Here is a 27,647-nt window from a genome sequence, read left to right as displayed (position 1 = left end):
AGATACTAAAGAAGTACTAAAGGTTATTTCTTCTACTTATAGCTAACTTAGCATGTAAACAATAATTTTTACTCAATTTGGTATTTTTTTAAAAGCTTTTTATTGACGTCTGAACAAGAGAAAAACACTTTAGCGTCGAAACTCCCACCTGGTTAATACAATTGTTCAACCACGTGTAAACAGCATATGAAAAATGTATTGAAAAAAAGCCTATTAGCAGTCCGGAAACCAAAACAAAAATCACGAGGCAGCACAGACCAAATTTGATAATATAAATAGATCTGCACACATATACAACTGACGTAGGTCCAGAGTGTTTCCCAGGTCAACATGTTAAGTATGACGTCAACAACGATAAATAAACCAGTTTTGTTCTTGTTTTATTTTTTAAACAACTTAGAAGTTATACATGAAAACCTACCTATGATACTTCATTGAGTTTGTAGCCAACATTGGAATACTTGGAAAGGCTCTGGGAAGGGCATTCATAAATGGTGCAGCTCTAGCGCTGTGATGACACCAAGGAGCGTAGAAATACACCAGAACACAAGGGGCAACACTAGTTCTGTTAGTAATATTTGGATTATGGACCAAAAAAGAGTTCAATTGAGCACCATCAACGATCTAGAAATATATTCAAATTGAACAGGAAGTAAAGCAAAAAAGATATTTACCTTGATGGTTATTTTAGTTCTTTTCAATCGTACAGCTCTTCAAATTATACATGAATTAGATACCAACACAGTTAAGCTGCTTGTCAATTTGGCAAGTAAGGAGAGGACAATCTAGGGCACGTGCCCCCTACATACAGACAGCCAAGTTCTAAACTGGCGATCTAAAAGTATACAAATAAAAAACACATTGAACTGAAAGTAAGGAGCAACATTAAAACTTACTCCGAAATTACACCGTATATGAAAGGGGCTGTTCCCTCCACAACGCCTCCCTCTTTACGCTATCAAACTTTAACTCTTTCTCTCAACTCTACTTTTTAAAACAGTAGAAAACTTTAGCGAAAAGAGCGGAGCGTTGAGGAGGGAACAGCCCCTTTCATATACGGAGTAATTTCTGTTCATTTTAAGTTTTAATATCCCTCCTTACTTTCAGTTAAAAAAAAACTTGTTTCTTTTTTTAATTTCTGTGAACGTTTGTGAATTATTGCAGTTTGATTTTGGCTCTCCGCAAAGAATAATTAAAAAGAAATTTGTATATTATTTTTTTTGGCTAAATAGTTTTCTCTTGGTCTTGATCGGAAGATTTTGAGAAAAAAGAGGTGGGAGAGGAGGCCTAGTTGCCCTCCAATTTTTCGGTTACTTAAGAAGCAACTAGAATTTTTAATTTTTTTCGGAAATTTTTATTAGTGGAAACTACGCGTAACTTACGTAACGAACTTCTATATTCGTAAATTTTTATTAGTATATGAGGGGGTTTCCACTCTTGTTAATACCTCACTCTTTACAATAAAGCTTAAATTTTATCCCAATTCTATAAGTATGACCCCTAAATCACAAAGGCCGTAGAATAAATAGTTGAAATGACTAAAAATACTTTAGCGTAAAGAGCGATATATTTAGGAGGAGATGAACCCCTCATATACTTAATAATTTCTGTTCGTTTTAAGCTTTAATTTTGCTCCTTACTTTCAGATGAAAAAACTTTTTCATATTTATTTTTTCATTGTTTTTTGTTTTGAATAATACTAGAAAATCCTGTGCCCCCTTCATGGAAATTTTCTTCCCTCACGAGAAATTCCTTCATGGAAAGATCCTCCAACGTAAACCCCTTCCCTCAACCCCCTCAACCAAAAACAATCCCCCTGAAAACGTCTGTACACTTCCCAACCACCACTACTAGGCTATATGTAAACAAAGATCAAAGTTTGTAACTTGCGACCCCTCTCCCGGGGACTTCGAACAAAATGGCTATCTTGAAATTTTGGTACGTTGATTTGGGGAAAAAATGAGCATGGGAGGGGGCATAGGTGCCCTCCACTTTTTTGGTCTCTAAAAAATGGCACTAGAACTTTTAATTTGCGTTAGAATGAGCCCTCTCATGGCATTCTAGGACCGCTGGGTCGATACGATCACCCCTGGGAAAAAAACAACAAAAAAACAAAAATAAATCAACACACACCCGTGATCGGTCTTTTGGCAAAAAATACAAAATTCCATCTTTTTGTAGATAGGAGCTTGAATCTTCTACAGTAGGGTTCTCTGATACGCTGAATGCGAAAGTGTGGTTTTTGTTAAGATTCTATGACTTTTAGGGGGTGATTCCCCGTATTTTCCAAAATAAGACAAATTTTCTCAGGCTCGTAACGTTTGACGGTAAAGACTAAATTCGATGAAATTTGTATATTTGAAATCAGCATAAAAATTCGATTCTTTTGATGTATCTATTAGCATCAAAATTCCGTTTTTTAGAGTTTCGTTTACTATTGAACCGCGTCGCTCCTTACTACAGTTCAAAACCACCAACTGTTTGATCCCGGCTTACGTAAAATTTAAAAACTTGGTTACCCAGCAAATTCAGCATGTTCAAGAAATACCACATCATGGGTTTCGGAATCGTTTGTGCACAAGCTCGATTTCTTGCATTGTTCCCGATAAATTTGTCACGCTTTTTTGCTTTTTTCTTTGTAGATTTTCTTCCCTGGGTATCGGACGGAGCCATCAGTAATAGAATATCAGGAAGGGCTTCATTAGAAAGACAATTTTTAGATCTAGTACTATTTTCCGTAACAAGAGACCTTGTCACACTGAAGTGCCAATTTTGCAGTTTTGAGCCGCAAAATTAAATTATAGCCCGAATTGGACCAGAATACAACCGAACAAAAATTCTGAGATAGTCAATCGACTTAGAACCATCAAATGGATAGTAAGAGTGCCTTTCAGTTTGATATCATATCAAACTCAAAAAAATTAAACTGGAAATTGTTAAAACAGTCCTAGCATCCTTGCTTCAGGGAAGTACAACCAGGACTCATCCACAAAGTGAGACGAAAAGAGGAGTTCCATCCGAATGAAGAAAAAAATTAAGAACACGTTTTCAATACTATTAAATAAAAAAAGTGTTTTGGCGACATTAAAACTCATAAAGAACAAAATTATTCCGTATACGAAAGGGGCTGTCCCCTCCTGAATGCCTCACTCTTTAAACCAAAGTTTTTTTTATTGTTTTAAGGAGTGGAGTTGTGACAGAGTCAAGCTTTAGCGTAAAGAGCAAGGCGTTTAGGAGGGGACAGTCCCTTTCATATACGGAATAACGTCTGTCCGTTTAAAGTTTGTCACTTTTTACTTTCAGTTTAAAAAAAAAATCAAGTCTAAAATATTTAATTTCTGAATGTTTTTCAAGTATTGCAGGTTCGAATTTGGCTTACCGTACATGAAAAACTAAACGAAAGAGAGGCAGATTACAACATAAAGAGTTGTTTCAAAATATTTCCTAGGAAATTCTACCGAATTTTCATGCACCAATATGATATTTATTCCAAACTCCAGTGGTGCTTTTTATGGCACTTGGTATTTAGCAAGTGACATGGCGATCATAATTTCTGTCGGTCTGTCGGTCCCGGTTTTGCTAGTTTGGGCACTTCCAGCTAAGCTAGGACGACGAAATTTGGCAAGCATATATGGGACAAGACCAGATTAAAGTAGAAATAGTCCTTCCCGGATTCTACCATCTGGGGAGGAGTGGGGGACAGTTAGTTTTGAAAAATTAGAAAAAATAAGATATTTTTAGCTTACAAACGGGTGATCAGATCTTAATGAAACTTGATATTTAGAAGGATATTGTCTCTCAGAGCTATTATTTTAAATATCGACCGGGCCCGATGACATGGGGGGGAGTTGGAGGGGGAAATCTGACAAAAAAATACAAAGTAGAAACAATAGTAAAAATTAAGGATGCTAGGGTTGTTTTTAAAAAAAGTTTTAAATAACATTATTTAGTTTTAATTCTCACAAATTAATGTAAGTTTATTTGTATATACATATTTTCTCTCTTGTTCTCGTATTGTGCTGAAGACGGCCCTTGGACATAGGGCCAAATATTCACGGAACTGATTTCCACTGTCTTGAAAAGATTTTCCCTATTGTTTCTACTTTGTATTTGTTTGTTATGGAAAGGCAGTGTGGTCTTCGTCGCTATTTTCGGGAAACCTGATATCTTGGAAAAGGCTTAGAGTGGTGAGATCGGGATGAAACTTGATGAGAAAATAAAGCACAAGTCCTTGATACGTGATTGACGTAACCGGAACGAATTCGCTCTCTTTGGGGAAGCTGGGGGGGGGGGGTTAATTCGGAAAAATTTGAAAAAATGAGGTATTTTAACTTACGAACGAGTGATCGGATCTTAATGAAATTTGACATTTAGAAGGACCTCGTAAATCAGACCTCTTATTTCGAATCCACCAGATCCAGTGTCATTGGGCACGCTTAGAGTGAAGGGATCGTGATGATACTTGGTGTAAAGAATAAGCACAAGTCCTAGATACGTGATTGACATAACCAGATTGGATTGACTCTGTTTTGGGGAGTGGAGGGGGACCTAATTCAGAAAAATTAGAAACAAATGAGGTATTTTTAACTTACGTAAGGGTGATCAGATATTAATGATCTTTGATATTTATAAGGACTTCGTGTCTCAGAGCTCTTACTTTAAATCCCATCCGGATCCGGTGACATTGGGGGGAGTTGGAGGGGGAACCCACGAATCTGGGAAAACGCTTAGAGTGTATAGATCGGGATGGAATTCGGTGGAAAGAATAAGCGCTTGTCCTAGATATGTTATTGACATAACCGGACCAGATACACCCTCTTTGGAGGAGTTTGGGGGATTTGCTAGTTTGGACACTTCCGGACAAGCTAGGACGATGAAAGTTGGCAGGCGTATCAGGGACCAGACCATATTAAATTAGAAATAGTCTCTTCCCCGATTTGAGCAACTGGAGAGGAGGGAGTGAACAAAATAGTTGAGAAGAATTTTATTTGCCGATAAAAGAAAAGATTCTTCTTCTTAAATATGGCTTGTGGTCTATGGGTATGATTTTCGCTTAGAATGCGGGATAGGTTCGATTCCTGGACCACCCCAATTTTTACACAAAGAAGATCCGAAACTAGATATGTGATCAATATAGCGATCGCTGAATGTTGGCAGGCATATCAGGGACCCAACCAGATTAAATTAGAAATAGTAGCTTCCCCGAATGAACTATCTTCTTCTTAAGTATGGTTTGTGGTCTATGGGTATGATTTTCGCTTAAAATGCGGGATAGGTTCGATTCCTTGACCACCCCAATTTTTACACGAAGAAGATCCGAAACTAGATATGTGATCAATATAGCGGTCGCCGAATGTTGGCAGGCATATCAGGGACCCGACCAGATTAAATTAGAAATAGTAGCTTCCCCGAATGAACCATCTGGGGGGGGGGAGTGGAAGTATGGTTAATTCTAAAAAATTTGAAAAAATGAGGTATTTTTAACTTACGAATGGGTTATCGGACCTTAATGAAATTTAATATTTAAAAGGACCTCGTGTCTCAGAGCTCTTATTTTAAATCTCGAACGGATCTGGTGACAGTGGGGGGAGTTGGAGGGGGAAACCGGTAATCTTGGAAAACACTTAGAGTGGAAAGATCGTAATGAAACTTGATGAGAAGAATCTCCTGGATCTTCCGGCCTCGTCACAAGTGCCATATAAGCTCTTGGCTCCTGTTTACATGGATAGCGCATAATAACAAATGCAACTTCTTGAAGGTAGAGATATCGCATAGCGTGATCAGGAGAAAGGAGCTACTCCACCTTAACATGTATTAAATTAAAGAAAAAAATTTAACTGAAAGTAAGGAGCGACATTAAAACTTAAAACGAACAGAAATTACCCCGTATGTGAAAGTGGCTATTCCCTCTTCAACGCCCTGCTCTTTACGCTAAAGTTTGACTCTTTCTCTCAACTTTACCTTTTAAAACAGTAAAAACTTTAGCGTAAAGAGCAGTACTTTTGACAATTTTTCCATAATTTTAATTATTGTGTTTTGAAAAATCATTTGACGCGGAAACGGCGTCATAAACGCCTGAACTCATTGACTTTGGATACAACTATCTTCTTTCGGCTCCCAAATCTGCTGTGCAGATTTTGTTGTTTCTGGGAGCTGACAAATTCTAGTATTTTTTTATTATTTTTATTATTTTTTTCAATCTTACTTCATTAATTTTTTTTTATTTTCATTACTTGTCTACTTTTAAAAATATAATAAATTAATATATTGATGATATATAATATATTCCGACTGTGAATATTGTAATTTGCTTCGTTAGATTATGTGGTAGTTATTTATTTTTTTTCTGGTTTTCCATAGATTTTATATACATCAAATCTAAAATTCTAATGAAAAAAGCTGGATGTAGCATGGTGATTCGCAAGGAAACCTTAAACGTCTCTTCAAATTATTAGATACTCCAGTAAAAATATCTTTCGGCTCCCAAACCTGCTGTGCAGATTTTGTTGTTTATGGGAGCTGACGAAGTCTAGTATTTTTGTATTATTTTTATTATTTTTTTTCAATCTTATTTCATTAATTTTTTTGTCTACTTTTAAAAATATAATAAAATAATATGTTGATGATATATAATATATTCCGACTGTGAATATGGTAGTTTGCTTCGGTAGATTATGTGGTAGTCATTTAATATTTTTTTCTGGTTTCCCATAGATTTTATATAAATCAATTCTAAAATTATAATGAAAAAAGCTGGATGTTGCATGTTGTTTTGCAAGAAAATCTTAAACGTTTCTGTAAATTATTAGATAGTCCAATAAAAGTATATTTCGGCTCCTATATCTACTGTGTAGATTTTGCTGTGTAAGGGAGCTGACAAATTGTTATATTTTTACTATAATTTTAAGTTTTGTTTCATTAATTGTTTGTATTTTTATTATTAGTCTTATTTTAAAATAATAATAATTTCATAATATATAATATTTCGGACTTTGAATATGGTAAGTTTTCTTAGTAGATTATGTGATAATAATTTTTTCCTATTTTTTTTTCAGGTTTTCCATAAGTTTTATAAAAAATTAAACAAAAACAAGTTTTTTTTTGGCTGAAGGTGAGGAGCGATATTAGAACTTGAGACGATTAGAAGTTGCTCAGTATGTGGGGGTGGCTGTTGCCTTCTCAACGCCCCGGGCGTTGAGGAGGGGACGGCCCCTTTCATATACGGAGTAATTTCTGATTGTTTTGGGTTTTAATGTCGCTATTTACTTTAAGTTAAAGAAACTTGTTTTTTTATTTAATTTCTGAAAGTTTATGAACTAATAGTTGTTTTGATTTTGGCTCTCCGTACATGAATAATTAAAATGAAATTTGCATATTTATTTATTTTCTTGATAAATGGCTTTATCATAGTTTTCATCGGAAGATTTTAAGAAAAAAAGGAGCGGGGGAGAAGGCCTAGTTACTCTCCAATTTTTTTATTATTTAAAAAGGCAAATAGAACTTTTGATATTTTACGGATGTTTTTATTAGTAAAAATATACGTAACTTACGAATTAACTTACGTAACGGACTTCTATATTTTTTTGTTTTTATTACGAATATGAAGGGGTTCACACCCTCTTCAATACCTCGCTTTTTACACTAAAGCTTAAATTTTGCCCCAATTCCTTAAAAATGATCCCTGAATAGCAAAGGCTGTAGAATAAATAGTTGAAATTAATAAGAAAATTTTAAGCGTGAAGAGCGAGGTATTAGGAGGAGGTCAACCCCTCATATGTGTAATAATTTCTGTTCATTTTAAGTTGTATTGCAGCTCCTTTTTTAAAAAATGGTAAAAAATCCAGCGCCCCCTTCATGGAAATTTTCTTCCACCATGGCAAATTCCTCCATGGAAAGAAACCCACCCTCTCCCAACCAAAAAATCATCCTGAAAGCCTCTGTACACTTCCCAATAACAATATATTCTAATTCCCAATAATATATGAACACTGGTCAAAGTTTGCAACTGGAAGCCCCTCCTACGGGGAATGTGGGGAGTACTTCGTCCTCAAAGACATAGTTATTTAGGGTTTTGACTATGCTGAATAAAATGGCTGTCTCAGAATTGTGATCCGGTGACTTTGGGAAGAAATGAGCGTTGGAGGGGGCCTAGGTGCCCTCAAATTTGTTGGTCACTTAAAAAGGGCACTAAAACTTTTAATTTCCGTTAGAATGAGCCCTCTCGTGACGTTCTAGGACTACTGGGTTGGTACGGTCACCCCTGGGGAAAAACAAAAACAAATAAACACGCATCTGTGATCTGTCTTATGGCAAAAAATAGAAAATTCCACATTTTTATAGATAGAAGCTTAAAACTTCTACCGCAGTGTTCTCTGATTCGCTAAATCTAATGGTGTTTTTTCGTTAAGATTCTGTGTTTTTTAAGGGGTGTTTTCCCCTATTTTCTAAAATAAGGCAAATTTTCTCAGGGTCGTAACTTTTGATAGGTAAATCTAAACTTGATGAAACTTATATATTAAAAATCAGCATTAAAATGCGATTCTTTTGATGTAACTATCGTTATGAAAATTCTGTTTTTTTGAGTTTCGGTTACTATTGAGCCGGGTCGCTTGTAACTACAGTTCGTTACCACGAACTGTTTGAAATAATTTTAAAACACTTATGAAGAAAGCTGGATGTTCTCTTGTTGATTCGCAAAAAAAATCTTAAACGTCTCTTTATTTCAATAGACAGTCGAATAAAAATATCTTTTGGCTCTCAAATTTGCTGTGTAGATTTTGGTGTTTAAGGGAGCTGACGAAGTCGAACTTTTGTATTATTATTTTTATTTGTTTTTATATTATTTCATTAATCGTTTTTATTTTTATTATTAGTCTGATTTTAAAGAGTTCAAACAGTTTGTTAGTACATTTTGTTATTTCGACGTACTGAGTACGTGAAATAAAAATGTTTTATTTTTGTGTTTACTTTAGGATCGAAGAACAAATCATGTATTCTAAATTTTTAATTTACCTTTTAATATGATTTCCCTACATACATTAATCACTAATTTAGGAAAACAGTCTTCCTTTTCTCCTTCTGTCTCTTTTTTGTGTTTGTGCTGTTGCATTGGTGATTTCTCTTTTCATGATATTACAGGACACACTTCAAATTCTTGAAGAAAAAGTACAAAAGGAAAAATTATCTTGAGACGCCGCTGCAACAAACGATTCCACTTCGAAAAACAAGCTCCCTATGACATTTGAAATCGAATCTCATATACTTACTCGTAAAAAGAAGATTGTCATGATTTCCTTTTCTTCTTCTTTTTGATGTTTGTCTTTTCGTTTTTTTTTTTTTTTGTCTAAGGAATAAATTTTAACCATCAACATTGATTATTTTCATATTATTGAAGACAACGTTATGAACCATGCTTTAGTCCACATAGGTCAAAGACCACCATAAATAATCAAACATTTCGTGGTAACAAACTGTAAGTAAGGAGTGACCCGGGTCAATAGTAACCGAAACTGTAAAAACAGAGCTTGGATCCCAATAGATAGCCTATATCAAAAGAATCGGTTTATTATGCTGATTTCAAATATACAATTTAAAAAAGGGGAATTTGTAGTGGTTTTAAGGTCCTATCTAAAACGTTTGCCCCCAAAACCTCACAATCAAGAGAAAAATCAAGGGATTGCACCCTCCTCTATACCTCGCTCTTTCCGCTAAAGTTTAAATTTTGTCCCGATTCTTAATTAGAACAATAGGAAGCTTTTTTAAAAGTACTAAAAAACTTTAGCGTAAAGAGCGAGGTGTTGAGGAGGGGCAATCCCCTTCATACATGCAAAAATTTCTATTCGGATTGCCCAACAAAGGACATTATATATCAGAATAATAGAAAATACCTCAGTTTTTTCGAGGGGATAGGATATAGCCCCAAAGTTCCCCTATATGTCAAAAATCTACATAATTTAAGGCACTTTTGTGACATATAGAGGATAGGGTCCGAATTTTCAGTTTGAGCCATGTACTAATGATGAATTAGAAAAGATGATTAAGTCAGTTAAATCAGACTCAGCTGGCACTGACGGATTGAATCTTCTTACATTCAGAGCAGTTATGACTTACCTTCTACCCTGTTTTCTTTATATGATATACGTCTCACTGAAAAACTGGCCCAATCCCGGACGCCTTAAACGAAGTGAACGTGATCCCACTTAATAAAGGAGGTGTGATGTCGAACATACAAAGCTAGAGACCTATCTCAATATTTCTATTATACTCTAAGATAATAGAGAAAATTGTGCACCGTCATTTGTATGATTTTTGACAAAAAAGTGCTACTGTTTATATCACAATTTGGATTCAGGAAGAATCCCTTGCCGTCCCATTCGGTGCAGTACCTGTCAGATTAGTGAACACTCATCTTCAAAAAGGTGAACTTCCTCTTACTGTATTTCTGGCTTTTAGAAAGGCATTTGATAAAATAGGTTTTAATATCTTATGTAGATTAGAATCGCTGCGCGTCAGAGATTTACATCTAAGGATGGTTGAAAGTTTTTGAACTGAAAGATCTGTTACAGTTACATTAAATGACATTATTTCCAGTTAGTATTTTATCAAAGATGGTGTTCCGCAGGGTTATGTTCTAGGTCTACTGCTTTATCTTATTTATGTTGATATGATGAGGTTCTACCTGCCAGGTGCTTGCCTTATTTCGTTTGCAGATGATACTGCTCTCACTTTTCTAGTCGATTAGGAAAGGTTAATAGTATAATGGTTCAACTTCATACATTCAATAGTTTTAGCCTTTTATCAGGAAATGTGAGCAAAACTAATTTTACGGTGTATAGTAGAGTGTGAACACCGATTAACCTTGGTGAAAAAATTGTATTGAGTGGATAGCTCTTGAATCAGGTAAATTGTGTGTGATAACTTGGTTCTTATGTTGATTGTAATTTATCTCGGAAACGGCACAGCGATTTAGTTGCCACTAAAGTGGCTAGAGGTCTTAGAGGAGTCCTTATATCTTTTATAGTTGTGTTTTATGGGCTTGTAATTTCTATTCTAATTATAAACGCATCCAAATTTTACAAAATAAAGTAGTGACAATTATTAGAGAATATGTGAAAGTTTTTCAATGATACAGAGACGTGATATAGAAAGTTAAGAGTGACAAATGTTGGACAGCTCAGGGATTACCAGGCTACATCTTTTTCATATCAACGTCGAAATTATATATGTCCAGATATTTTTTCTCATTTTTACAAGAGTGATAGTTGCTTAGATTAGTATATTACTAGAAATTTGGATAATCTTGTGATTGAGCATTGGAAGAGCACTCGGGCAGCATTTAGGATTCACTATTTGGGAACGAGTGCTTGGAATGCGCTTCCGGCAAATATTAAAGCGGCTGAACATTTACAGCAATTTAAGAAAAGATTGAAGAAGGATTTGTTGGGAGGGTAGGATGAGGAGTCATAGTTTATATAGTCTGTGTTTATTTTTATTTATCTCAATACATATTTTTTCCTTTTTTTTGACGAGAGAGATTGATCTTTGGTATTTATTTTGCTTGTTATTATTATATATATACATTTTTTTAAAAGTCATTTAGTTGAATTTATTGACATTGATTGTTGTAGACGTTCGTCCTCAGAGCTTTGTTTCTTCTTGGACGGCTAGTAGTCAAATGATTAAATTGTGTATTTTTTTTGTTTAATAAAGTTTAATTCAATTCAAATTCAAAATTAATAAGATACCTTGTTAATCTGCACAGAGAAATTCTAATTTACTTTTTACCTTTAAACCTTGAACAAAAACATTCAGCAAGAAATTTAAAAACCTTATTTCTAATCTTCTTTAAAATTATAAAAAAAATTAAGGTGCATCCTTTTGTTTTGGTTACGACAATAGACAAGATTCTAATAAGATTTATAAATGATTCAAGCAAGGTTTTGCCCCGAGCACAAGAGAGACCAGAACCACCACTGTTTATAGCATACATATTATGTATATCAAATCAATTATTACAAGTATTAATAGAACCAAGCTGTAATAATACTAGCATAATCAAACAGTTCGTGGTAACGAACTGTAGTAAGGAGCGACCCGGCTCAATAGTAACCAAAACTCTAAAAAATTGAGTTTTGATATCAATAGCTACATCAAAAGAATTGCATTTTAATGGTGATTTTGAATATATAAGTTTCATCAAGTTTAGTCTTACCCATCAAAAGTTAAGAGCCTGAGAAAATTTGCCTTATTTAAGAAAATAGGGGGAAACACCCCATAAAAGTCATAGAATCTTAACGAAAATCACACCATCAGATTCAGCGTATCAGAGAACCTAACAGTAGAAGTTTCAAGCTCCTATCTACAAAAATGTGGAATTTTGTATTTTTTGCCAGAAGACAAGTCACGGGTGCGTGTTTATTTGTTTTTTTTTCTTTCTTTTTCCCAGGGGTTATCGTATCGACCAAGTGGTCCTAGAATGTCGCAAGAGGGCTCATTCTAACGGAAATGAAAAGTTCTAGTGCCCTTTTTAAGTGACCAAAAAATTGGAGGGCATCTAGGCCCCCTCCCATGCTCATTTTTTTCCCAAAGTCAACGGATCAAAATTTTGAGATAGCCATTTTGTTCAACATAGTCAAAAACCATAATAACTATGTATTTGGGGATGATTTACTCTCCCACAATCCCTGGGGGAGGGGCTGCAAGTTACGAACTTTGACCAGTGTTTATATATAGTAATGGTTATTGGGAAGTGTACAGACGTTTTCAGGGGGATTTTATTTTGTTTGGGGGGGGGGGGGGTGGGTTTGAGGGGAGGGGGCTATGTTGGAGGATCTTTCCTTGGAGGAATCTGTCATGGGGGAAGAAAAATTCAAGGGAAAGGGCGCATGATTTTCTAGCATTACTATAAGAAAACAATGAAAAATAAACATGAAAACGTTTTTTCAAATGAAAAGAAGGAGTAGCATTGAAACTTAAAACGAACAGAGATTATTACGCATATGAGGGGTTCTAAAAATACTTTAGCATAAAGAGCCAGGTATTTAGGAGGAGATAAATACCTCGCTCTTTATGCTAAAGTATGTTTAGTAGTTTCAACTATTTATTCTACGGCCTTTCTGATTCAGGGGTCATTCTTAAAGAATTGGGAAAAAACTTAAGATTTAGTGTAAAGAGCAAGGTATTAACGAGGATACAAACCCCCTTGTATACATAATAAAAATATAAGATTATGAAAGTTTGTTACGTAAGTTGCTAATTTATAAGTTACGTATATTTTTTACTAATAAAAACGTTCGTTAAAAATTAAAAGTTCTAGTTGCCTTTTTAACCAACCAAAAAATTGCAGGTCAACTAGTCCTCCTTCTCCACCCCTTATTTCTCAAAATCGTCTGATCAAAACTAAGAGAATGCTATTTAGCCAAAAAAGAATTAATATACAAATTTCATTTTAATAATTTATGTGCGGAGAGACAAAACCAAACATGCATTAATTCAAAAACGTTCAGAAATTAAATAAAAAAAAACTATTTTTTTTTAGCTGAAAGTAAGGAGCGACATTAAAACTTAAAACGAACAGAAATTACTCCGTATATAAAATGGGTTGTCCCCTCCGCAATCCCTCACTCTTTACGCTAAAGTTTGACTCTTTGCCACAATTCTACTTTTTAAAACAATTAAAAGCTTTAGCGTAAAGAGCGAGGGATTGCGGAGGGGACAACCCATTTTATATACGGAGTGATTTCTGTTCGTCTTAAGTTTTAATGTCGCTCCTTACTTTCAGCTAAAAAAAAATAGTTTTTTTTTATTTAATGTAATAAAGAATCGATCATCTCACAGAGAATATAGTCTTTTCATGCTTATTCTATTTTTACTATACAGGTGGCAAAAAACCTGTTTTAATCCAAAATATATCCCATTCAATCATATTTTTCAAGATATATAGGTGTACCAAAATTAATTGAGAATGCAAAGGCTAAAGAGCATGTATTGGAAGCGACCGAGATCTTTCATTGATAGAACTATGAGCAAAAACAACAGAAACAAGAAAAAATAACAACAGAAATTGGGAGTATTCATTCTCATTTGTTTGTTATGGCAATAACCAGAATTAACTAGCCTCTTCTTATGCTGTAAACCCCAACTTGCCTCTTGTAATAAGTAAAACGCGCATCTCTAATTTTACCCTTACCGGCTGATTATATACCAAAAACTTGTAAAAGAAGAAGAAGTACCAACAAAATCTAGATAAAAATCAGGTAATTCTTACCTTGATAAAAGGACTGTCAGATTTTTCATCCCAATTTTCGATAATTTCATTACTGCAAGCAATTTTCTTCGAGATTGACTGAGTCTCATTTTCCACATCTGTAAGTTCACTGACAGAAAACCCCAGAGGAACTGGATTAATGACATGAGTTAAATTATCTTCTTCTCCAAGACTTTCATTTACTTTAGTTTGTTCGGCATTACTCTTAGATGCAGAAGTATCCTCGACTTGATCATGAACACGTGTGGGTTCATTGTCACCAGCTCCGTCTTCTTTGTCGGTAATAAATTCGGAAGAATGAGCTGAAGTTATGAAACAGCATAAAAGAAAACCTATAAAGCAGATTCAAGAGAGTAACTTTTTTAATTTGTGGAAACTTCACAGAAATTTGAAAGACAAATATAACAGCTGTAACTTTGATGAAAACTAAGTGATGAGTTCAGAGGGAAACGCCAGAATTGGATAAAGAGAACCTATTGTTTTGTTTGAAATACGGGTAGTTAGTTTCATTAGTTGAAGGAGCTTTATGGAAATTGGACACACAAATATAAAACACAGAACATTGATGGAAATTCAGAAGCTATTTAACAAATATGTCTAGGTATAAGATGCAGACATGAGAATAAAAACTTCAACGAAAATTCAGTAGGAGATCATGGCAGACTGCACCAGTTATATAATTACGCAAAGAAACAAGGAGAGAAAACTCAATTAAGCAAAACGATACTTCAGCCAATAACGAAAAAAACAAAACCAAAACGATGCGGATATTTTGCCTATATAAAAACAAGGCGTCTTCAGCGTAAAAGAAACAAAGATTAAGAAGCTAAAATAAACTAAAAACATAAAAAACCACCATCAATATTAAACTACAATTGTCGTAACAGACCACTTGGGCTACTGTTACTAATAGAATTACTTCGATGAAAGCACCAAAGCAACTGGATAAAAATTTTATAAAATGGAAATTAAGTTAATTATTCTACTGTGAAACAATCCTATTGTTTGCTACCATCGACGCAACTCTCCTTGGTCTTGTATTTAATCTCATCCCTAGGCGATTGTGTGAAAATATTAACACCCTCGTTAACAAATGGTTCAGAAAAATGTTATAAATTGGATCAATCTTTAAGTTTCTCGTGTCCCTATTTATTGAAACATTTGGAAAGATATGGTTTTTAATTTAAATAGCTTCCATCGCTCATTGAATATAACCTCTGTCATTAAAAATGGCCCTGGCATCGTCAAATTTTATATGACGATCAGAATTGAAGAACCTGTGCTCAGCCAATGCCGAAACAAAAGTTTCAGGAAGCTTGCTTAATTTTAGATTTTTTTTTTATTGAATTACGATGTTCAATAAATCTTTCAAAAAGTTGTTGGTGAGTTCTGCCTATGTAAAACTTCCCATGAGAACAAGGAATACTATAAATCCCACCAACCCAATTGCCTCAAGTCATATCCTTTTCAGAATTAAGGAAACTAGCCTACTTAGTGGTCTTACTGACTGAAAACATGTATCAATGTTATATTTATGTATTTTGATTCTTTCGTAGTCATAGTTCTTTAATAGAAAGTAGGATGATTTATTTATGAATGTTTTTGCGATTACTACGGTTAGAAAATAGTCGTTTTTCGTCGGATAATATTTTGTCGAATGATGTTGGTAGCCGGGTGGAATTTTTGGATAAACAACCTGCAAGGCTTAGTAAATATGTTGCAGTAGATGATGTGACTGCACCCGTTATGCTGTCCAGATTCCAGATTCTCCACTGGAATTGTCATTTACCTACTTCACGTGAAGATGTAGCTGATATAATTAACAAACTTGATAGTGAGGTGCAAGATAGGTATTTGTGAATCATTTATTAGTGAACAGTGTCCTGCTTCGTTATTTAATTTTTCAGGTTACACACTTATTTCCAAGAGCCGGTCAGCGATGGGAAGGGGAGGTTTAGCATTTATAATGGAGGATGATGTAAAATTTAAACAAAGGGAAGATTTGTATTTATGCATTGAAGGTAAGATTGAAACTTTTACTATTGAAATAGTGACAAGTAATAATAATCTACTTCTTATTTCATCGGTGTATAGACCCCCTAGTGCTAGCTCGGATTTTTCCCTAGAGGAATTTAAAATCTTAATATCTAGCAAAATTCGAAATTGATAAAATGGTAATCATGGGTGACTTTAACTTTGATTTATTAGATCTTTAAGCCAATAATTTCGATTTCCTTAATATCATGCTTTCATTTGGTCTTTTCCTGTTAAATTCTATCCCATCCCGATTAACGGACCATTCTGCAACTTTGATTGATAATGTTTTCGTCAGTAAAGTTTTGGTGGAAGGTAGCACGTGTGACGTGTTAACCCAGTCTGGTTCGGACCATTTACCGCTTCTTTATTCGTTGCAGAAGTTATCTTGTAAAATCAAAAGAAAAAATAAAATTCTTAGGCATTACATGAAAGAAGTTAATCTGGCTAAATTTGAAAATGAAGTTTGTTCGTTGGATTGGGAGGTGGTCTGCAGCGAAAAGGATGATGCTTCAAAAGCTTTTAATATTTTTTTTCAGATATCCTTTACCATGTGTTTGAGAAAATTTGCCCATTGAAAGAAATTAATCGTAAGAAAGCTAACCCAGGAAGGCCGTGGATTAATGATGAAATTTTGAGTTTAATAAGCCAAAGAAATAAATTGTATTGGTAATATCTTGATAACCCATCTGAAGTGATTTTAAATGAGTTTAAAGAGTTGAGAAATTATGTAAATAAATAAAAAAGAAATGCAAAGAATGAGTTTTATTTAAACCGCTTGAAGAGTAAGGAAGGTAATATAGAAGATACTTGGGGAATTTGTCCGTGAAGTGATAGGATGTGAAAAAATAGATATGAGTATAACCAATGTAAAAACTAATAATAGAATTATTGATGGTAAATTGGAAATAGCAAATTACATGGGTGATTATTTTTCGAAGATTGGTCGTGATATACAGAATGAAGTGTCCAGAGGTGGTACCGTCAATATTAACACACATCCTTTAAGCATGCAGGATGGGTTTGAACTTGTACCATATACTGCTGAAGAAGTTGAAAAAACTGTTTGTAGCCTTAAATCCAATTCTTCTGGTGTAGAGGGATTGAACCTAAAGGCTTTTAATTTTGTGTCGGTGTGTCTTTTGCCAGTACTGGTTTATTTAATTAATCTGCCAATTGTTACAGGACATTTCCTGTCGGAACTGAAACGGTCTAAAATCATACCTTTACATAAAGGTGGGGACCCCTCGGACCCCTGTAATTGGCAACCGATTTCCATTTTACCTTTATTTAGTAAAATTTATGAAAAAGTTATTTATAAGCGATTGCATGATTTTTTGGATTCGAAGAAAATATTATATGATGGACAGTTTGGTTTCAGAAGTAAATATTCCACTAGTCATGCAGTACACCATCTTTTAAGTTTTGTTGATATTGCGCTTGAAAATAATATGGTTCTTTTAACTGTTTTTGTAGATTTCCGTAAGGCTTTTGACACTGTTGATTTTAATACTCTTCTAAGTAGACTAAGCGGGCATGGGTTAGGTAGTACTTGTGTAAAGTGGTTTTCTTCGTACTTGCATGGCCGCACTATCAAAGTTGCTTTATCAGATATATTAAGCAGAGAGTTCGGTGTTAAGTGTGCAGTGCCACAAGGTTCCGTGCTGGGACCTCTGCTTCATCTTATTTATGTTGATTCGTTGGCTTCACATGTTGGAGAGAAGGCGTTGACCTCTTTCGTGGACGACACTGCGATAACAGTAATTGGTAGTTGTTTGGTGCAGGTTGTACATAAGGCTAATTTAGCACTTGAACGTTTGGACAGTTTTACGGTTGGTAGCTCTCTAAAAGTTAACGCATCTAAAACAAATTACATTGTCTTTAGTAGAACAAGTAGGTTACTTAATGATAATAATAACATATTTTTTGGACATTTACCTAATAAACAAGTTTTTGAAATTGGGTTTTTGGAGTTTTATTTAGATAATATTATTAGTGAGGAAAAGCATTGTAGTGTTATTGGTTCGAAAATGGCAAGGGGTCTAGGAATTCTGAGACGTGTAAAAAAACTTTCCATTCAAGAGAAATTCACAACTTTTAAGCTATGAAAAAAGAAAAACAGTCAGATCCTCATATGTGGTTCATATTCTGGGACCTTCTGTTTGGAATAATCTGCCGGCTAGCATCAGGGAGTCTGTCACTTTATACGGGTTTAAAAATAAATTGAAAACATTTTATTTAACTAATAGATTTTGAAGGGTGGGAGGTTTTTGATGTCTTTTTTCGCAGTTTTTTGGGGAACACCTACTTGTAAAAATATCCCCTGAAACTAAATAAAAAGAAAATTCATTTACCAGAGTAACCAATTTCATACTAACCTCAACATCCAAACTACAGGATGCTGAGGTTACATCCTGTAATAAATCAAAACGCTTTTATAGCTTACTCCTTAATATATCTTCGCATCTTTTTACCTTACAATTAGAATACATTAAAACAACATCAAAACTACAGAGAATTGAATTCTCTTACAATGTAATTTTTTTAACTTATTAGTGAAATATGTGGAGTTTTTTAAATATGATTTTTGTGTTCCTAAAATAGGACAAAGTGACACAGATAACTATTTTCCTAATTTTGGCTTAAGATCTTTCATTATAATTATGCAAAAGAAAAAGTATAACAAACGATATGAGATTTCAATTCTGTTTATCTAATAAACTCCGTACAGGTTTAATAAATAGGTGACAGCTAGAGCTCCTAAGAAACAGTTTTTACAAGAGAATATAAAATGAAAATGGATAATAGAAATAGAAATTCAAACGATAAAAAGCAAAAACGAAAATTATCTTTAAGACCGTTGTTATCTTTTAAGACAGCCTCTTATAATAGATGTCATAAGAGTTCGCAGGCGGCGATACCTTGGCCACGTACTACATATGAATAATCTCCGGTTACTTAATGCAGCATTCCAATAGTAATGAATAAGTTCACACCTCAGAGGCAAACCCAGAAACACATTACGACGAACTTGCCACATAGGTCTTTGTAACCAGCAACATCAATCCCACCCCAGTGGGAGGACATACTGACAGCAAAAAAAACAAAAAACAACGGGAATAACAGGCGGCTTCTTTTTCATTCCACAGGTATCTCCAACAGGACAGGCAGATTTAACGCCTAAGGTGAAAAGTTCAGCAAACTTCGGACAGCTTGTTCGACAAAAGTGTTGTGCGAGTAATATTTTTATTTTCTATTATTCTTCATCATTGATCAAACCGTGTGGTTATTAGCCTTTCGCCCCTGATGATCAACATACTTTAGATTTCTGACTTAAAAGTCACTAACTGCAGGAGACAAAAAATCCCAAAATCATGTAACTTTGAAGCGCCTTGCACTTAGGTTGTAAAGTTCAGTGGTCTAAAGTTCTTGATTAACATCTTCTTGGCTGTAAGTGCCTGCCAGCTAGATTTCAACTGAATTTGTACAGCAATCTGTACACACCTTCACCAGCATTTGAACAAAAAATTTGGTATATTGAAAGGGAATCATGCAAGGATTTCCAATCTTCATTGGGAAAGGCACAAAATGGACCCTTGCCCCCCCCCCAACCTGTTATCTGAACAGTAGACAACTTAACTTGTTTTCAATCAAAAGAATGCAAAATTTTCAATCAGTGTGATCAAAGTTCCATAGTAGGCCAGTAACCCCTTTTACATCCTTACCCTTCCCACTGACAGCTTTTCAGTAGAAATATAGGCATGCAAAATTTTCAGTCAGTGTGATCAAAGTTCCATAGTAGGCCAGTGACCCCTTTTACATCCTTACCCTTCCCACTGACAGCTTTTCAGTAGAAATATAGGCATGTTACATCTTGTTTAAAATGGAATCACGAAACGAATCTTCAATATGGATAGTTGCAGGTATAATCCCAATCGGCCCTGCCAACCACCATCTTTTCGGCAGAAATATATAATTTTTTTCACCAATTGGTTGCAAAAAAGTGCTGAGATCTATTTGAGATTAATTGGGCAAGTACAGTGGGTCAAGGGGATCAGTTTTTAGACGCGTATAGCATTTCCGAGCTCCATCTAACTTCTGCAATAAAGCACTCAGATTCACTTGAAACTGGTTAGGCAAGTACCTGCAACCAGGGAAAATTTTTATCAAGAAAATTCAAACCATTTAGCTTAACAGCTCAGTCACAAGCAGGCTCAATAATCATATTGTTTATGGATGTCTCCTCTATTACGGAGAGTTATTTGTAAGCAACAACCATAAAATATGTTCAGTTAACTTGTGTCAATCTTTTATTCGTTTTCAATAGTTTAAGGGTCAGAAAATATAATATCACACAAATGGTTATGCAATAGTTATAAATAATAAAGGAAACGAATAACGAAGTCTTAATTTTTTTATGGCAATTATTTGATGATAAATATAAAATCCAATTGTTCACACAATTGAACACATCAGAAGCAAATAATAGATATTGTGCTTTGAGACAAAATAACATCGCCTTAGCTTGTGCATCTAGCAATTCTAGTTATAAAAGCAATGATTGAGTTGGAATTAATGTTTTAGGGTAAACAAATGTAGCATGAGCTTAAATAGACAGTGTATTTTAAAAATTACATTGCTGATTGAATGTAATGCAACAGAGAACAGAGATAATTTTAAGGAGAAACAGCATAATTTAATTTTTTAGGCCATTAACAAAAAATTGGTAGAATTATATTGATCCTAAACTATAATTTCAGAGAAAAAAAATGGGGTTTTATAAGGCCAACGAAAATACTGAGTGATAAAAAACGGATATTTTCGAAAAGGAAAACCACCTCTCTTCTTTAGCGCTACAAAAAATAGTTTACCTGTGTTCACTTTTCCTAGAAAAAGCCATGCCAGTAGTTTCTGGGATAGAAATTTTTTTAATAAGCAGTATTAACAGTTTATCATTTGCTCCCTGGAGCTTGGGTTGACAAGTTTAAGGAGAAGGGTCTTCAGTCCAAAGCGCCAAATTTTTAGCATATAAGGCAAATTTTATTGAGGCAGTATCAGCCAAAATAATATCATTAATCACTATGTTGAAAAGAAGAGGACTCAAAACTCCTCCTTGAGTAACACCTAATGAAACCAATTTAGCAGCAGAACTTTCTGATCCAACCCTCGTTTTAACAGATACTTTCAAAAAACACTACCCTGCACCAATTCCAAAATTTTTTTTTAATATTAAATTTATGAACCTGTCTAAGGATTGCAAAGGGGTCCAAACTATCATAAGCTTTCTTTATGTCAAAGAAAACAGCAGATATAACTTGCTTTCTTGTAAAAGCTTTCTTAATATCACACTCGATTTGAATTAGGTTATCAAGAGTGGATCTATCTGTCTGAAAACCTGCTTTTTCAGCAATAAGTGGATTATCAATAAGGGATTCAAATCTGAGCTTGATCATTTTCTCAAAGATTATGTATGCATGAGGTTAAGGCAATTCGACAGTATGGTAAAGGATCAGAACAATATCCTTCACCTTTATTTAATGGGACCAAATTTGAAGAATTCCAAGCTATTAGAACAGAGGCAGAATCTACTAAACAAGCAAAAAAGAGGGACCAAGAAAGTTAATGGAACAGCTCTAAGCATTTTGTTGTGGACCAAATCCTCATCCACTGCTGAGTCATTTAGAGACTGTGTTGTAGGAGTTAACTCATCCATATCAAATCTTTATCGAGATTTGTGACAGATCCTAGAGGAAACTGAACTTCCATAAACAGAGAGTTATTATATATACAATTATTTGAAGATTGACCTGAAAAATAATTATTCAATGTCTCTGCCACCTCATATCATTTGAACTTTAGTAAACCATCATTAGACTTAATCCTTTGAATAGACTACTTTCTATGCTGATATCCTACATTTTTTTTAAATTTTTCCAAGGGGTTTTAGTAGGGGATGATTGATTAAACTGATTTTCATTAATATCTTCCCAAACTGCTTTTCTTTCAGCTAGGACATGTTTCTTAAAATAGCTTTAGCCTTTCTCATTTCAATTTTTCATAAGGGTTTCTTTTATCTGAAAGCCTAGTTTTTCTAGAATTACACCTGTTTTGGTTTAGTGATTCTAATTTACTCTGCATGGAGTTTGAAAAAAATATTTGAAGCATTAATGATGCTTTTAGGGATATTGTTATTTAAATCACCAATATCATTATTGATGTCAGGGATGATACTTCCAATTCAAATGCCCTTGGCTTCCAATTATTCCCATTGAAAATCCATCTAGGTGCAATATTGAATTTAGAGAGAACTGGTCTTTTGGACAGTTCTGTAGTAATTTGGATAGTGCTGACTGTCAAGATTATCAGGGAGCCTGTACACCTTGCTATAAACAGATGTCTGCTACCAACAAAAGGAAGGACAATGGTTGAATTTTTACCATTGAAGGAATGTACATAAGTCCTTAAATTCTTAGCTGTAATTAGCATGTGGGAATTCTGACTGACAGAAAGTGAATCCAATAACAGCAATGATTGAGGGTCTCTAGGGTGGGCTGAATCCCACAGACGATGGTGAAGATTAAAATCGCCAAGTAGTAGTTGGTTTGAGGAAAGGTCTAATAGTTTCTTGAGGGTAGGATTATTGAAAGAAGAGGGTGTATTTATATAAATACCAATGACTGACAGAGGAGGCTGATTATCAATCTCAACCATTATAACTAATACTCCAATAGATGACTAGACATCAATATTAACAACAGAGCTAATCAAATCATTTCTCACAAGCATTAGAAGGCCTCTGCCTTTTTGAGAAGAGAGATCAAGGACCCTATCTTTTCTATGTGTTGTATAATTTTTAATATTAAATTTTCTACCAGAGGATAAATGAGATTCTTGGATGTAAACAACTTCTGGGATTCAAAATTCTAAAACCTTTTCAACTCAACCAGACAATCAATGGACAAACCTGTTGTGTTAAATTGAACTATTTTCATTCTAAACTGTTTATAGTCTTTGATACTAAGGGTTGTTTCCATTTGTCTTTAGTTGCTTTTTGTTGTGAAATAGGTGATAGTGCACTTGTATTTCTTTTGAGAAACTGATTTGTATACTTTTTTGCAGCACCAATTGTGATTTTCTCTTGTACTACCTTAACATAACCTTTCCAACATTCTTTGTTATGGGACATGCTTTGTCTCTAGCATGACAGCTGCCAAGACAATTACAGCACTTGAATAGTACATTATTTTATCTTTTAATAGTACCAGATGATGTTAGGTGGCTGTTGGCACATATTGAACATCTAGGTTTACTGCAACATACTTTGGCAATGTGACCATGCCTTTATTAGTGGTTGCAGATCACAAAACAGGGAATATATGTCTTGACCTTTTTTTCCATACCCAGAATAGAAATAAATTCAGGGATGTCAAGCAAGGGAGTAAAGATAAAACCATCAACATTCATCTTGTCTGATGTCTGTTGACCAAAGAGTGGACACAATCTTGTGAAAACTTGGTCTTTCAGTTCCTCTAATGAAGTCTCTATTGTAAGCATACCCTTATCAAAGAATACTAGCCCCTCAGGCATGTAGCTCTTGGGGGAGGGGGGGTTGAATGCAATTCCTATGAATTTTGGGTAAAATTCTAGTTAATTGACTTCTTGCTATCTCAGAAAGGGTTTAGGTTATGAAAATGAAACTTACAGGGATGAATCTACAGAATAAAGTGTGTCCCAGGAAGGTATTTTAAAGTACCCTCCTCCACTCCTTCTCCCTCTAGAGGGCCCTGAAATTTGCCTAGCTGACAGGTCTATACCTATTGAAATTTTGACAAAACAACATTTTACCTTAAATTTCACTTACAAGTTGCTTTTTCTCTGCCTTTAGTTCCGAAAATACAATTCCTGTTATTTGAGTAGAATTTTGAGCCATATCAATGGTTTTTTTCAAAATTTAGGAAATGTATTTTCATATCTTTAAAACATTATAAAATGGAATTGAGCAAAGTTATGAAGCTGAAAACAATTTTTTTGTGCATCAATTAAGCAGAAGATCTATTTTGCAAGGTTTCACTTTTATAAGACACATATTTTTAAAGGTCATCAAAGGTCAGAGCCTTCTAGAGAGAGAAGGAGTGGAGGTAGTTACTTCAAAATACCTTCCCGGGACATACTTTGGTCAGTAGATTCATCCCTGAAAGTTTCATTTTCCTAACCTAAACCCTTTCTGAGATAGCAAGAAGTCAATCAACTAGAATTTTACTGAATTTTGGATGGAGGAATCCTTTTCAAACAAAAATGCTAACATTAGATCATCAGCCAAATCTAGCTCCCTATCTCTAGAACCTTCTTTAGCACTAGGCTACTGGATTTCTATCTTAAAGTACTTAGCACCATTAGATGATACTACCAATATTGCATATTTTTGGCAGTCTTTAATTTTCTTTCTTAACAGCAATATTCCTCTTGTAATTATCCAGTGGTGGATTAAGGGGCCCATGCTGCCTTGTTTTCACCAACCAGAATCTTATGACACTCTCCTCACCTGTTAAAACAACAAATGAAATTGCTCCTCCTAAGTCAAGGGAGTCAGACATATCAATGGCTTTCAAAGCACTATTGAAAATCAGGAAAAAGAAATACTACACTACCAGTCACAAGATGAAAAGCAGAGAAGGATTAAATAGCTTAAATACCTCAGTATTAACCTATAAATCAATAAACAAAAGAAAATCAAAAATTAGCCAAATAGCTTATTAATTTAACCTTATCTTTTTCTTCAAATGATAAACAGTTGGTTTAAATCATAGTAAAAAAAAAAACAACTAGCCTAGGCTATACCAGTGGTCCTAGAGACAAGGGCAATATTAGGATATTAGCAGAGGGAAGACATAATTATTACAGTAGGTTAGAGACTGTTATATCAGGAAAACGTATTGAGAGTAGAAGAAAAACAAATCCTTTTGTTATCAGCCTATTATAGTCTAGCTATCCTAGCTGAAAGCAGGAGGCTTGCACTGGGATTACCAGGATGGCAGAATCACTATGAAATTTTTATTATCACATATTTCCTATAAAAATCTCCGTAAAAATAGCGTACAAATTAGTATTTTATAAGAGATTAGATTGTGATTCATTTCTCTTGTTCCTAAAATTTAAAAACATTGTGTTGTCCTATTAAATTTCGCAGCTTTCAAAATAACAGTACACACGATTAAACCGTTTTCTACCGTCCTAGAAAAAATTGTTTAGCAAAGCGAATTTTGATTCTATTAACTTACTCAAGTTTGTTACCAGATCATGCTTAAGAGTACTCTTTATATTCTGGACTTCAACATTTCTCAAAGGATTTAAGCATGCTTCAAAACAAGAAATGTAAGAAAATTAAGCTGGGCCCCTCTAAGTTATTTTCTCGTTTTAAAAGAAACACCAATGTAAGTATAAGCTTACCAGCACGCAGAGTAATTCAAAAGAATATCTATAACTGCTAGAAAATACGATAGTCTCTATCATTAGAATAAGAATTTAATGAAAATACAAAATGAATGAAAATTAGCCTAGTATTTCCTTTCCTAGCTCAATTCATAAAGTGTTAAAGTTAACTGCTTGGTGAGAAAAAAAGAAACTGTTTACCTACTTTATCAATAAAGATAGATAATCACTTGAAGGAGCTCTTGACCTTACTTACCTATTCAATCACATAGAACAAACAGTGCAACCAAATGCAATCAACCGAAAAGAAAGTTCCATGGATATACAACATTGTCATTAATAAATAAAAAGATTAATAAAAACCTAAAAGCAAAACACCTCAAATCTAATGAAATATTTCCAAGTAATCACCTTCCAAAAGGGCTCGTTAAAAGAATACACACTAGCCCATATGGGTTTTCGCGCATTCAATTCCTTGCTCAGGTAAGGTGGCACGCCTACCATAAGCTCGTCATGGTATCCTTGTGTTATTTGTAGCGGTCTACACGATTTATTGTTTTTCCTTTAAAATAACGGCCAAGGGCACTAATTCACAAAAACATAGAGAAAAATTGCCTCCCGTATGAAATTTAGCCTCATGTGAATTTATAGGGGAGGATTTTTTTCAGATTCTGTTTTAGAGAGACACAAATAAATCTTAGGGGATTTTTTTTTTTAAATAAAAATGCCAACCTTTTACTTGGTGCACCTAAAAACAGGAGGATTCATAAAACTGTCTTTTGCTTTGATAAGTAGTTTTGCTAGAATTTGTGGCTTCGTAACGTAAAAACATCGGTATCTGATGTTAAACAAAATCCTTTTGCCCATCGGATCTTTGTATCAAAAGTTGACTGGAATATATCAGACAAAAACTGTTGCTCGGTTCCACTTTCTAGCGCTACAAAATAAAAAAGATTAAATGACCAGACCACGTTTTATTTATAAAAGATAAAGGTTGATAAAGATTCTGCATTTTAGCCTTCCACCTGGACCAGAAGATCCTCCCTGGACCAAAAAGATCCTCTCCGAATAAGGTGAAAAGAGACCATAATAAGAAATTGAAGGAACTGAGGATGATGACAGAATGGGAGAAGGTTACACTGCGAATAAATTAAGATGGAGAAATGTCATTTGTGATATATTGAAAACAAAGTAGATTCTGATTTTTTTTTCTTTCATAACGTTAACAAGTCCAAAATTTGGGATTCTCAAAAATAAATATTAGCAAATAATCAACTTCTAGTCCTTAAAAGGTATTGGGGGCGCCAGCCTTATTCTTGTACATGGTTATTTTTGTTTCTTTTCAGTTTGAATTGGTAGTTTATTGAAATTTTCTGTTCGTTTTGGGTTTCCCTTATTTATTGATAGTTATGCATGCTTATGATAGTTATGCATGATAGTTAGAACTGAGAGAAAGAGTCAAACTTTAGTGTAAAGAGTGGGGCGTTGATGAGGAAGCAGCCCCTTTAATATACGAAGTAATTTGTGTATTTTTTTAAGTTTTAATGTCGCTCCTTACTTTCACTTAAAAAACTTTTTTTTATTTCATAAAAAAGGAAGGAAAACCAAAGATGAAACTTGAGCATTAATCTACTAAAAAAAGCCAGTAACTGAATTTCCAGTTGTGTACTGTAAAGAACGTGAATCTCATACGAGATCTGTATTACCTAATTTTTGGTAGGTTTTGTATTTTGCCATATTTCCATGATGTGCGAGCCTCTACGGAAATATTAGAATCGACTAGACAAAAATATATTGACATAAGGTTGCAAGTTGTCACCTTGCAAATGAAATGACTCAAGACCTTTGAAAAAAATTAAACTATATTAACCACTAATTTAAGAAAACAGTTTTCCCTTTCTCCTTCTATCTCCTTTTT

At 34.3% G+C, this 27,647-nt stretch overlaps 1 protein-coding gene across 1 annotated transcript in view; it reads right to left on the bottom strand.

Annotated features, from left to right (window-relative positions):
* The window catches only part of LOC136032475 (thioredoxin domain-containing protein 15-like), a 48,653-nt gene extending 25,642 nt beyond the window's left edge, over positions 1-23,011 (bottom strand). Inside the window, exons 1-4 of the mRNA XM_065712788.1 lie at positions 22,972-23,011; positions 21,829-21,885; positions 14,267-14,598; positions 422-624 (exon numbers count right to left, since the gene is read on the bottom strand). Of these exons, the coding sequence (XP_065568860.1) occupies positions 422-624; positions 14,267-14,598; positions 21,829-21,885; positions 22,972-23,011 (632 nt within the window). The remainder of the gene's footprint in view (positions 1-421; positions 625-14,266; positions 14,599-21,828; positions 21,886-22,971) is intronic.
* Between the last annotated feature and the right edge of the window lie 4,636 nt (positions 23,012-27,647).

The sequence above is a fragment of the Artemia franciscana genome, chromosome 10 (genome assembly GCF_032884065.1).
Source record: "Artemia franciscana chromosome 10, ASM3288406v1, whole genome shotgun sequence".
Classification (NCBI taxonomy): domain Eukaryota; kingdom Metazoa; phylum Arthropoda; class Branchiopoda; order Anostraca; family Artemiidae; genus Artemia; species Artemia franciscana.
Note: the sequence above shows the minus strand (reverse complement) of the source record. Positions and strands in the feature narration are given on the sequence as shown.